This window comes from Cupressus sempervirens, chromosome 3 (genome assembly GCF_028749045.1).
Source record: "Cupressus sempervirens isolate cs-2001-9-10 chromosome 3, ASM2874904v1, whole genome shotgun sequence".
Taxonomy (NCBI): domain Eukaryota; kingdom Viridiplantae; phylum Streptophyta; class Pinopsida; order Cupressales; family Cupressaceae; genus Cupressus; species Cupressus sempervirens.
The window spans coordinates 1,040,948,716-1,040,962,516 of NC_143120.1; the positions used below are offsets into that span (position 1 = coordinate 1,040,948,716).

The following is a 13,801-nucleotide window of genomic DNA, read 5'->3' on the forward strand; positions in this document are numbered from 1 at the left end:
CATCACCTTAGTCGGCGGGAATCAATAGATGAATCAATTAAGCCTATTACAACAAAATAAGAAAATCCTTCGTTAGCCGATCCAACTCGGTAGACACTGACTCAGAAACGATTTCCTTTGTTAACCAACAGAAGCTCGATTAACACTGCAAACTTGTGAAAATCCTTTGGCAATTGAGTGAGCTCGGTTAGCATTGGTTCTATCCAACTTTCCTTCATTAACCAAGTGAGCTCGGTTAACACTTATTTTCTACATCTTTTCCGTTGACGCCTAAGTGAACTTGGTAGACATTGTCTTCTAAACTAGGCAAACATAGGAGTGCTCGGTAGACACAGAAAACTGTCTTCACTGCCCGAGTGAGCTCAGCATATACTGACAGATAATAATATGACATTTGCGTAACATCAAAGACAATGCACAATTAATCAATTGTATCCAACGATCTCCCTCTTTGGCATTGATGGCAACACGACATGTCATAGCACAATGAAATTTTGGATTTAGACTTGAAAACTCCCTCTGTCAGTATGAGCTCTTCCTTTTACTGGATTCTGTTTGCAACAACTGTTACCAAGTTCATTCATAACATTCTCCCTCTTTCAACAAACTTCTTCTTTGGAAAACTTCTCCCTCTCTGGTTCCTTACTTCATTCTGGTTCCAAAAATTTCTCAGAGATATGACAGTAAACTTCTCCCTCTTTGACAACACATGCCAAAGACAATAATTCTATGAATACCAATGTACCTTAAGTACTGATTCATCTGCAATTGCTAATTCTGCACCAACTGATTCATCTTCAGCAGGTTCTGGTTGATGCATTCACTAAACTTCATTTAGTGAATTTCAGATAGGGGAATGACCCAGCTTACCTCTTAGATAAAAAAATGCATCCTTAGGTAATGACTTGGTGAATATGTTTGCAATCTGTTCCTTTGTATTAACATACTCCAATTTGACTTCTTTTTCTTGCACCAATTCTCTTAAGAAGTGATATTTTATTGCAATCTGCTTTGTTTTGGTATGCATCACTGGATTCTTTGATATATTGATTGCACTGTTGTTGTCACAGTATATGACTACTGGATTTTTGATTTTTACCTTCATTGCTTTTAACAGTTGTTTGAACCAAACAATGTTAGAACAATTGACTGCTGCTGCCACATATGATGCCTTTGCTGTGGATTGAGATGTACAATTTTGCTTCTTGCTTGTCTAAGATACTAGTCTTTTACCAAGAAAGAATGCTCCACCACTAGTGTTTTTTCTGTCATCAATACTTCCTGCCCAATTAGCATCAGTAAATACTTTCAAGTCCAAATTGCCTTCAAGTTTATACCATAAACCATAGTCTTCAGTACCTTTCAAATATCTCATGATTCTTTTGATTGCCATCATGTGATTTTCTTTGGGATTTGCTAAGAATCTTGCCACTATTCCAACTGCTAGAGCAATATCAGGTCTTGTGTTTACTACATATTGCAATTTTTCAATTATTGATCTATATGTGGTCTAATCTATTTCTTTGGAATCATCATTTTTGGAGAGCTTATGTCCAGTAGACATAGGGGTTCCAACTGGTCTTGAATCTTCCATTCCAAATTTCTTCAGTATCTCCTTCATATACTTAGATTGAGTGATGTAGATACCATTTTTGTTCTGTTGTATCTTCAATCCAACAAAGAATTTTATCTCACCAAACATGGACATCTCAAATTCTTTACTCATTTCTTCTGAAAATGCTTTGCACAAATCATCATTTCTTGTAAATAGAGTATCATCAACAAATATTTCTGCCAACACAATCTTCTTGTCTTGTCCTTCCTTGATATATAGACTACTGTTATCATTTGTCCTTTTAAAGCCAATCTGTACCAAGTAATTATGAAGTATTTCATACTAAGCTCTGGGGGCTTTCTTGAGACCATATAATGCTTTGTGTAATTTGCAGACCATGTCCCTTTTGCTAGGATCTACAAAACCTTCTAGTTGTTCAATGTAAACTTCTTCATCAAGAATTCCATTCAAGCATGCAGATTTGACATCCATTTGATATACTTTAAATCCTCTATGTGTTGCATATGTTAGTAAGGTTCTAACACCTTCTAGTTTTGCCACAAGAGCAAAAGTCTCACCATAGTCAATACCTTCTTCTTGAGAGTAACTTTTGCACACCAATGTTGCTTTGTTTTTTGAAACTTTTCCATCTTCATTCAACTTATTTCTAAATACCTATTTTGTACTAATTACATTTTTATCCTTGGGTCTAGGAACAAGAGTCCAAGTTTTGTTCTTTTCTATCTGTTCTATCTTTTCATTCATTGCTTCAATCCAATTCAAATTTAGCAAGTAAACATGTACCTTTATAGTTTGCCTCTTGTCATTGTTCCATTTGATTTGTCTCCAATGATCTAATCAGGTGCATGATGCCTTCTGACATATCTTTTGCTAACACAGGCTCTTTGGTCTTTGAATGAGTTCCACCATCTTCATCTTGAGTTTCAGTGTCAAGCTCGAGTCCTTCTATCTGTGACTTGGGTCCATCAGGCTTGGTTTGAACTAGTTCGGTAGCCTCTGATTGTGACTCGGGTCCTTCATGTTGTAGTTTGGGTTGCATTGTCTACAACTTGGTAACCGTTGGGGACTCGAGAGGTGAAGCTTCCTTTCTTTTAGATAGATTTGGTAGGGTATCAGGTTCATAGTAAACAAATCTTCTGTAATCTTTTGGCTCCTTGTTGCTTTCTTCTTCACTGTTTTCTGAAAACTCGTCAATTCTAACATGTGCACTTTTTATAATTTTATGAGTAGACAAATTCAAACATCTGTATGTTTTACTTTTGCAGGAGTATCCTAGAAATATGCCTTCATCACCTTTTACATCAAATTTACCTTTTTTAGATTCTTTCAATATATAACATTTGCTACCAAATACTTTCAAGTAACTTACATTAGGTTTGTAGCCATACCATAGCTAATAAGGTGTTTTGTTTGAATTTTTCTTCAACTGTACTCTATTCAAGGTATGAACTGCAGTGTTCATAGCTTCTTTCCAGTATTTGAGAGCAATCTTCTTTTCAATCATCAGGGTTCTTGCACAATCCATGATAGATCTGTTTCTTCTTTTAGCTATACCATTCTGTTGTGGTGTACCAGGGGCTGATACTTGTCTTTTGATTCCTCTTTCAATGCAGAAATTATTGAATTCATGAGAGATGAATTCACCACTTCTGTCTGATCTTAGGCATTTCAACCTTTTTCCAATTTCCTTTTCTACTCTTGTCAGATACCACTTGAGTTTTTGAAAGGCTTCTATTTTTCTTTTAGATACATTACTATCATCATTCTAGAATAGTCATCAACAAAAAGAATGAAAAACTTTTCTCCACTATAGCTTTCTATTCCAATAGGTCCACATAAATCTGTATGAACAATTTCCAAGACTTCTTCTGACTGACAGTTTTTGCTTTTGAAGCTAGTCTTTTCCATCTTACTAATTTGGCAATTCGTGCATAAACTCATGTCAGGCTTCTTCAAATTAGGAATACCTCTTACTCTTCTATGTTTGCTTATCTTTACTAGATTATCAAAGTTTACATGACATGGCCTTTTGTGCCATAACCATCTTTTCTCTACTTGAGCAATAAAACATGAACAATCATTGAGATCAAGATAAAATAGATTACCTTTTGTTTACTTTCCAGATCCAACCAAATTTCCTTTTCCATCCAGTAGTTTGGCCTGTCCATTTATGAATTCTGACTTGAATCCAATGTTATTCAACTGTGCCACACTCAGTAGATTATGCTTTAGTCCTTCAACCCAATAAGCATTGTCACATACAAGCTCTTTTGTTAATAAGATACATCATTTTCCTTTTATGTTACAAGGTTCATTGTTTCCAAATCTCACACTACCCAATAAGCATTGTCACATACAAGTTCTTTTGTTAATAAGATACATCATTTTCCTTTATGTTACAAGGTTCATTGTTTCCAAATCTCACACTACCTCCATCATAATATTCCATGTGCTCAAATTTTGTGTTCTCGCCAGTCATATGATGTGAACAGCAATTGTTAATAATCCATATATCATTTTTGCTAACGTGAGAGATAAGTGCCATCTTATCTCCTTCATCATCAAATTCATTTTTCGTAGTAATATATACCATTTCATCTTCATTGTTATCAGAATCTTTAGCTATAAAACAAGATTTCTTACCTTTGTCCTTGTAGTTCTTGTAGTTTTTGGAGTCCTTCTTGCCTTTATGCTTATTGCTTTTCTTCTCTCTTGATTTCCTTATTTGGACACCTAACAGCAATGTGACCAACTTTTTCACAAGAAAAGCAGATCAAAGAAACTTTACCTTTGTACTTTCCTCTTCCTTTGGAATACTTCCTTGCAAGTAGGGCTTCAACAACTTCAAGATCACTGTCTGAACTTTCTTCTGATGTTCCATCTTCTTCACTTCTTGATTGATTGGAGTTTGATTTCTTACCCTTTTTCTTTGAGTGAAAGTCTAGCTTTGATTGCAGATTCAATATTCTTTGAAGTAGGAACATAGTTATCATAGTTGAATAGTTCAAAAGCTGTCAGTCTTCTTACTAGAGCATCCAAGCCTAATTTGTTATTTGGATCACATCTCATTTCTTGAATAACAGACACTCTAATTGCATAAATAGGAAGAAGAGTTCTGAGCACTTTACTTACAACAGTTTCCTCCTTAATGTCTCCTCCAGATGCTTTGATTGCACTTACACTGGCCTTGATCCTTCCCACATATTTTGCAATGTTTTCATCTTTTCTCATTCTCATTTGGTCAAATTGTCCTTTGAGGCTTTCTGCTTTGGCTCTTCTTACATTGTCATCTCCTCCATAGATATCTTTCAGTTTGGTCCACATTTCATGATCAGTTTTGCAATCCTTTACCCCATCACAAATCATTGATGTATGAGATATTTTGGTTATAGTTTGGTTGGGTTGCATATTTTGGTAAATGTGTGAGCCTTGTTAATGGGATGGTAGTGGTTTGGACTAGGTTATAGGATTAATTACCAAGGCGATTCCATCATGATTCTTGATCCAAAATTCATAAGATTCACTATCATGAAGAGATTCAGATAGAGCATTACCATTAATGTATGTTATTTTTACGTAGAAACTCATAGGTCTAATTGCCTTGAGGGAAGCCTGATTTGGTATGGAGAAAAATGAGAGTTGTTAGAAGAGTTTATAGGTTCCCAGTTCGATTGCTTAAAGATCTATGCTGTAGGTAGTTTTGGGGATGAGGATGGCAAAGGACACTAGGATGTGTTTCTCGAATGGTTGTTAGGGAACGACAAGGATGACCAGTTAAAAAATTAGGGAATTTTAATATAGAGAGAAATTTCAATATGCTTATCATAACATTGATAAACCATTTGCCATGGACATTCGAGAAGCTTAGTACATAGCAAATCAACATTCAAATGCTTTCATTGTCCATATATGACATACATATAGCAAACTGCACAAAGGCTCCAAGTTTCAAGCATGAAATGACATAAAATATTGAAATGTAAATAGTAGACATACTATAGTTTTATAACCAAACTACTGAACAATAAACATAGAAGTCCAACTCCACAATCAGCTGTCTGTAATAATCATATTGTCAAGATATGAGTATATATAGCTGTCCATCAACAACACATGGTAGGTTCAGGAGACTAAATCAGAATCAGAACCAGAATCTGAGTCACTGCCAGGATGAGGATCTTCCTCAACCAATGGAACCCCAAGCATTCCTGAAGGTGTGGCTGTTTACTGCTTCAGGTAACAGTTTTAACACATACAAAACAGGTAGTATAGAAAGTAATATGATGCAACACAACACAGTATCAGAGAACTTGACAACTTGTTTATTAATCCTGGGAATTGCTTACATTCATGTATTCAGATTCACAATGACAAAGTTACTCATTCATTCGCACTGATGATGATTGAATACAAGTCCATAGAATATAAAGTGTTGAAGGGTTGCGACGAACCATCTAGATCAACCAAGTACTCAAACTGCCTACCCCTTCGGACACATTAATCACATGTTAACAACTATTTGTACCGATAACAGTGGCATCCTCCTTGATATGCAAAGAATCTTTGGGATTTAGGTCCCAACATTTGCTGATCTTGTAGCCACAATGCATTGTGAAACCATTATTTTCTTTGATCCTCTAGAGGTAAGGTTTTTCCTCTTGATTTATTGGATGAAGCTATATACTAGACCAATTCCTCTTTTGCAGAAAAGGAACTAACAAGCTGTGAAAGAAGATGAACGAGGAATATGTTCAGCTCAATGTCCACTATTCAATAGGGTCATTTTAAGCTAATCTAGGGTCCTTGCCTTTGATCTGCCAAAATTTGGACCACAAAGATTAGTGAATGCAAGCCACCGATGACAAAGTTTAGTAGCATCATTTTCATTGTCATCATCTTCAATAAGGTCATTTTGAGCTAACGTAGCTCTATCAGTCCTCGCCTTTGATCTGCTTGGACCACAAAGATTGGTGAACAGAAGCCACTGACGACAAAGTTTAGTAGCATCATCTTCATTGTCATTTTTGCAAGGGCCTTAAAGAAGCCATCCTTCACCTGAGTTGAACACAAAAAAAATCTTATTAAATAATGAAGAGATAAGAGCTCTACTTTGCTATTTAAAATTTAAATTGAGAACTTGAGAATCACCTCTTCATCACTAGATGGAGGCATCTTAAACAATAAAATATTAAATATGGGGCCGACCGAATGGAGGCATCTTAAAATAAATGTTTTTGAAGTTTCAAATGCCACTTTAAGTGGCTGGGCTGTCAAGAATGGTTAAGGGACAGCTAGGCCATACCCACTATGAATTTTCATCCTGCTGTCCCCTGCAGACTTCAGCCACCGTTTCGGAATCTGTACCCTTTTTTTGGCAGTTTTTGAATGGGTTTGCAGATTAGAAAATGTCATTCCCACGTCCCTGTACTGTATTGGGGATGAGTGGACCAAAATGCCCAAGTGACACATCCCTGTGGAGCATTGGTAAAGATTCTTCCAAGGACAATATGGATTCATCCTATTCTCAATTCTTCTCCATTCTCTCTATTCTAATGATGATAAGATAATAAAAATATTTACACAGTCAAATTCATAAACTTACAAATGCATAACATGTACTGATAATTTAATGTTTTTAACAGAGATTCTACGATTCACTTTCAAACTTGATTTAGCATGATTCCTGACCAAAACTGATAGCAACAACAAGAATTGCAGGATCAATTGGTTGTCCATAATATGGACTGAAATATTTACGTCTTTCAGAGCTTCTAGGATTTACTGTCAATCCTATTTTGGCATGATTCTTGACCCAAGCTCATAGGATCAACTATTGTCCAAACTCATAAGATCAACTGTCAACCCTGTTTCTTCATGATTCTTGGCTAAAAGCCTAAAACTCATAGCGACAATAAGAATTGTAGGATCAACTGGTTATCCATAATATGGACTGAAATTTGTCTTTAAGGGAGCTTCTCGGGTCCACTGTCAGATCTGTTTTGTCATGATTATTGACTTAAGCTCATAGGATCCCGATCAACTGTTGACCCAAGAGCATAAGATCAACTGTCCAACCTATTTCATCATGATTCTTGGTTAAACTGTCAAATCTGGTCCAATGTCATCACAGGAAATTTAAGTGTGTTCCTTTTTCTTCTGTTGACCAAAGCTTGTAGGATCAACTATTAAACCTAGTTAATCATGAAGAAAAATTGCACTCCAGGTGTGTTTTTCCTACGTTCCCCCGAGTTTTTGGGATGGGGATGACAGGGGACAGCAGGATGGGTTTCTAGGACAGCAAATTTTTTTGCCAACATGGGGGGTGGGATAGATAATGGGGACAGCTATATAACTATAGGGAACATTAAAATATATAGAGAAATCTAGAATATTTCTATGAAAACGTGGATAAAGCATGTACTTATACATGTTAGAACCTTAAAGTATAAGAATCAGCAGAATTCATATGCCAAATTTGTGTTACTTTGAGAGTCAAAGTCTAATTCGTTCTAGAAGTCAAAGTCAAAGTGCCCTAGGTATCCCCAAGTCTCCGAGACGTTTCCAGGATGGGGATGGCTGAAAATATGCCGGGGACACATCCCCGGCTAACACTGTTTATCCCATCAACCATAGCTCATAAAAATTACTGTCAAAACTAGTCCAATATGAAGTAAAATAGGGACAAACAAGATTTTATTTGGACCAAATCTTTTAAGATTATCCATCAGGTGACCTGGCCCAGTAAAAGGTAAACCAGCATGTTCTTTTCACTGACCAATATTTGCAGGACTAACTTTAGAAAGGGTTACCAGCTCCATCCAAGAGATTTGAACACAACAGCATTGAGATGTCCAAATTATAAATTGTGCCCTCAAGCAACCGCATTTTCATGCCAATATGTATAACATACTGAGAAATGTGGTCTTGTGATTGCAGGAAGGCTTGGCACCATAAGGCAAAAATGCCCTGAGTTCTTTACTTGTATATGGTTGCTGTGGATGTGCCAAAGCATGTTTACAAGATTAGAAAATACTTTTTTGTAAGGTTACCTTCGCTAAGAAAGATAATCTATTGACGACCCAAATTTGTAGGGCAATACAGTTTGTAGGAAATCAGATGTAGCCAAAAGTTCATTTCTAAAATTGTTGACAGCAGATACCTGAGTTCTTTAATTTTATTACTTTTTCCATGGATGTGCCAAAACATATTTAGCAGATTAGAAAATATTTTTATTCAGTAACAACTTCAATAGGAGACAAGGTCCATTCATAACCCCAAATTTTTAGGGCGAGATGTTTCGTAGGAAATCATATATAGTACTGGAACATGGGTTCACTATTAAAAGCTGATTACATCCTACAGATGTGAGACTACTTCAGGAGATATGATTAATGAATTGATCTTGTATGACCTTATAAATAGATGTAAATAAAGAACGCCTAACCCAAAAAGCATCAGATCTTAATTAAAAGCTAAGGGAAGTTTCAGTCCCACAAAATAGTAGAAAGTACTGATAATATGCTAGTTTGAGGTGGATGAGTAAAATAAATTCTCAGATTGAAAACCCTATTGCATATTCTAAGATTGATTAGATTTAACTGTCTGGCAGCCCTAAACCATGGAATTGGATACAGCATAACGTTCTGTCATGACTATCATTTTACATGTAATTTTTTGATATCAACTCTTTCAATAGATTGCCAAGCAATAATTTTCAAATTTCCACATTGTTGAGAAAGAACTAATTTTTAGCACATATATACATTAAAAGTGCACATAGCTACAATCTCTGTATGTTTCAGTTCACACCAAGGTTGTCACCAACTTAAACTTGTAGTTATATATTATCTAGGAACTGTAGCATCCACTTGAATGATGGTATATTGTAGCATCTCAAGTTCGGCACATATTTACTCAGAAAAAGTGTATTTTTTCTATGACGGCTAGCAATGAGTATGGCTTTCTGCAAGTCTTTTTCTTCAACGTATGAAAGTCAGGATTGTGAGAAGAAGATGCTATGTTCAAATACAGGAAATATTTGGATGGTAAAGAAGTTTCTATTCCTTTCCTACAAGATACACCATTATTTATATTGAAGGATGGCACTCACATTGTCTCAGAGGAAACAGGAAAATAGCTATGATGGTGGATGTTTGTATGTGTTGGTCCTTGCTGAGCATTTCAAGTGTTGGAGATAGGTTTTTCTCGTGTTGTCTTATCAAGTTAGTGTGGTTAAACTTAGAGTTCATCAATCGAAAAATAAAGAATGTCACAAACCCAGGCAATAAATGTTAATTGATATTATCCATGTCCAAATGATCATCAGCGCGAAACATACACTGCATGGCTTAAAGGATTTTTTTGTTGTTGTTTGTAGTTTGTAGTATGTACCATGTAGGCTCATCTAGAGTAGTAAGGATGTGACTGATATTTAGAGGCTTGTTGAGAGTTTTGTATTTGCCCCATATTTCCTATACATTTTTCCAATAATAAAAATACCATCTTACAGTTACTTTCCTTTCCAACTGCCAAACAATAATATCCAATATATTGTTTATCTTTAATATGGGTAGAACTATTAGGAACAGCTTCTCACAAAACAACAAGCTTAGGCACAGACAAGTTATAACTGGCAGGCCTTCACAAATGCTTCAGTACTTCTTCCTCTGCTAAAACTGTCACTTCTGCTGCGTCCCCTTGAAGGTTCATCTACTACTGTACCATCCCAACCTCTATACTGTCGCCAGGGACACCACCATGGACATTTCATACCCTTTGTCACTCTTCAGAAGCATCCACTGCGCTCTCGTCCCCTACACTGCTGGGGGCAGCAGCAATCATGGCATTCTTTCACCCAGGGGAAGCAATGCTGTGGTGGCATAAGGGGAGACTGTCAAATGACGCCACCACTCAGGCTGTGGTGGTGAACAGTGCGGTCATCTCCACTAACTCCTCTTCCTACAGAGGAGGATTTTCAAAGGGAAAATTCTGATGAAAAATTCTCTGATTGAAGAAGAGGCGATGATGAGGATGAAGAGAAAAATGAGCTTGCTTTCGTGGAGGGAGGAATTTATTAAAGAGGAAGCAGATTGGCCCTAGTCAGTAGTCCTCTAAGTTGTGTTGGATCCTCATAACCCACCATGTGTAGTGAGTGGAGAAAACTGAAAGCGAATTGCGTAGCAGTGGCCATGCTAGGGTTCAAATTTGATGGTGTTACATGCCTGAGAAATCTACTTTCTGTTGATGGCCATCTCATTGCATGAGGGAGCTCTTCTCATCCAACCGCAGATAGTCAACACCATTGAAGACAATGCATAATTTATTGTTTCCCAGAGTAGATGGACATCAAACCTTTCCCGAAAATGTGAGATATACCGGTGCTTAACATTTCCAGTAAAGTGAGACCTTTCTGGTTGAAGGTTTTTCCATTTTGGAAAGCCTATCGGCTAACAAGAAATTTGTCTGCGAGGCCTATAAACTTATGAGTTTTGGTTCTTTTGAATTGGTTTAATTTTATATCTCGCACCTATTTGAAATTCACCTCCATTGTTACCTAAATAGTGTACAAACAACCCTTGATCTACTTAAGATTGTGTCTTGGGATATCAATAAAACAACACATATGCAACTATTTTCCAGCCTGTTAATTCAAATGAAATTTTGAAAAATAAATTTAACCAAACTGGTTTTTGTTTGCATACTGATAGGTAGTTATTGCATATATTTTGAGCTTTATCTTTTGTGTTAAATTGATTTTGTTGCTATTTTTAAACAGTGGTTTGATTTTCATTTGGTGAAATAATTACTGATGCTGATTTTGGTACAGTGGAAGATGCCCTTGCTCATCCATACCTGGCTAATTTGCATGATGTGAGTGATGAGCCAACCTGTCCGATGCCATTCAGCTTTGAAACTGAGTATAATAATCTCACAGAGGAACAGATGAAAGAACTGATATATAGAGAGGCTCTGGTATATAATCCAGAGTATGCACAATAAAAGTCACCTTCATTCCCAGCAGTGCTATACAACATTGGCAAGTCTAACACTGGGCAGTTTCTTGTTTGTGGTAATTGTATTCTCATTATTTATGGACTCTGAAAGTAATGTAAATATGTATATTAAAACTATGTTCAAGCCTGGAGAAGGAATAAGGAAGTATATTATATTTGATTTCAAATATATGCAGATATTGTATTTTGATATTTGATAATCCTAGCAAATTGGTAGGACATCTTGTGGTGCACAGATTCGAGGACACAAGTACTATTGAAGCTGCCCTTACCATCCACTAAGCCATGTTGATATAAGCAGCAGTTAGAAGATTAACTGCAGAGAAGGATAAATTCAATGAAAGGGTTTTGTTGCTGCAAGAGCAGTTAAATTTTAGATCAGGCGACATGTCGCCACTTGCACTCCCACTACCATAAAGAGAGGAGAGGAAATATAATGAAGCAACTAGATGCAAGTAAGGATAGGGAGCCAAAATCAACACAAGAATTTTGACAGAGTTTAATTTTGCCCATAGCCTACTCGAGAGGAAAAGGAATATGCTAATGATGCTTGCAGATAGGTTTTGGGAAAAACATTATAATTTGAGAAAGATGTTTGAAGAATAAAGGCGGCAAGAATTTCAGTTTGAAAATGTGGGAGATTAAAGTGCCCCTAAGATTAATGTTTAATATGTTTTTTTGTCAACTCTACAACATTTTGACCGCAAGTCTTAAAATAATTTCTCAGAGATTTGTAATAAGCTCCCAATTGCCTAGGATTTGCTAAAGCACAATTACAAGTACCATAGGTTTATTGTTTCGGAATACAACAAATTTGACAAAATAATATGTTGGACCTAAGTTTTGAAGGGATGATGGAACTGTAAAGAGTTTGCCTGAGTGGAAAGGGGAATCTTTTAAATGGCTCCCGCAACAGTCTCAGCTGTAAATGCAGATGAAAAATGTAACATGCTAAAACTTAACTACTTTAATGTAAAACAATGCCGAACAATTCACATGAAATAAAGAACATTTCAAATAACTACTTGACACAAAGTAACTGCCCGTCAATATGATAACTTCTAGTAATCTGATTAACCAACTTCCGTATAAAGAAAAATACAATATTAAAGTAAGTGCCTTCACAAGACATTTGAGTAATTGAAAATTAGAAATATCGAATAATCTAACAAGAAATTAATTGGATAATTGATTTAACCACCCAAATGCAAGAAATTGTAGATGATCTTTATTCTTTTTTAATATTGATCTTGATGTTTTTTCAAGGAGGAGGGCATTATCAAAGGCTTTACCTCTTATCCATTGACCTCTCGGTCTTCTGCACGACTTCCTTTCAAAAGAGACCTAACCCTATAAGAGAAGTGCAAAAACAAGTTTATTTGTCTTATTGTTGTTAGTCGAGTCAATCTTAGTCTATCACACCTTATAGACATCTACACGTGTGGCAATCACATTTGGTGACTAGATGTGTACACTCAATTCATGTGATTGACGATCGTTGTGCCATTGCATAACACCACCCTGGCCAAGGTTTACAATTGCAAGCAGTGTACTTTGTACTATCACTATTATCACCATACTCTTATAATTGAACCCTTAACACTCTTTGTCTTCCCTCACTTTAATTTGGTAATACTAGTCAAATGACTTAGAGTGGTGTCTTATCACCATATGAATAATATATATGGTTCATGGCCCACTAGAATGCCCCTTGTTAGCTTTCATTTTATTCACCTTGTGTTTTAAGAAAATTGGTTGAGTATGGTTTCTTGTTTACAATCAAATAATTCAATATCCCTAGATATGACATTCTATCACATACTTATTGAATAGGGTAAAAAAAATGGAGTTTTAACTATGCTTATAACATTCACCACTATTCATTTGTTGTTTTTAGAGTTGATATTGAATAAATAATATAAATTTGGAAATGCTTGAAATTAGATGAAATAAGATGCATACCTCATGATAGAACTAATCTAGAAATACCTGTTTTCTGATGCTTGTGTACAGTTTTGAGAAATTTTGCAACTTGTTCTGTATTGGAAATGTCGAAATAGAGAAAATCCAAAAAACATATATCCCTCTAAGAGTAGGTCGTGTTGGATACAATTGATTAATTGTGTATTGTCTTTGATGTTACACATGTCGTATCATTATCAGTTAGTGTATGTTGAGCTCACTTGGGCAGTGAAAACAATTTTCTGTGTCT

At 35.9% G+C, this 13,801-nt stretch overlaps 1 protein-coding gene across 2 annotated transcripts in view; it reads left to right on the plus strand.

The window, feature by feature from the left end:
• The window catches only part of LOC149570284 (mitogen-activated protein kinase homolog MMK1-like), a 42,726-nt gene extending 30,285 nt beyond the window's left edge, over positions 1-12,441 (plus strand). For both annotated transcript variants that reach the window (XM_089822917.1, XM_089822916.1), the window contains exon 6: positions 11,403-12,441. In XM_089822917.1, coding sequence (XP_089679043.1) covers positions 11,403-11,575 — 173 coding nt within the window. In that variant the 3' untranslated portion in view covers positions 11,576-12,441. The remainder of the gene's footprint in view (positions 1-11,402) is intronic.
• The last annotated feature ends 1,360 nt before the right edge of the window (positions 12,442-13,801 follow it).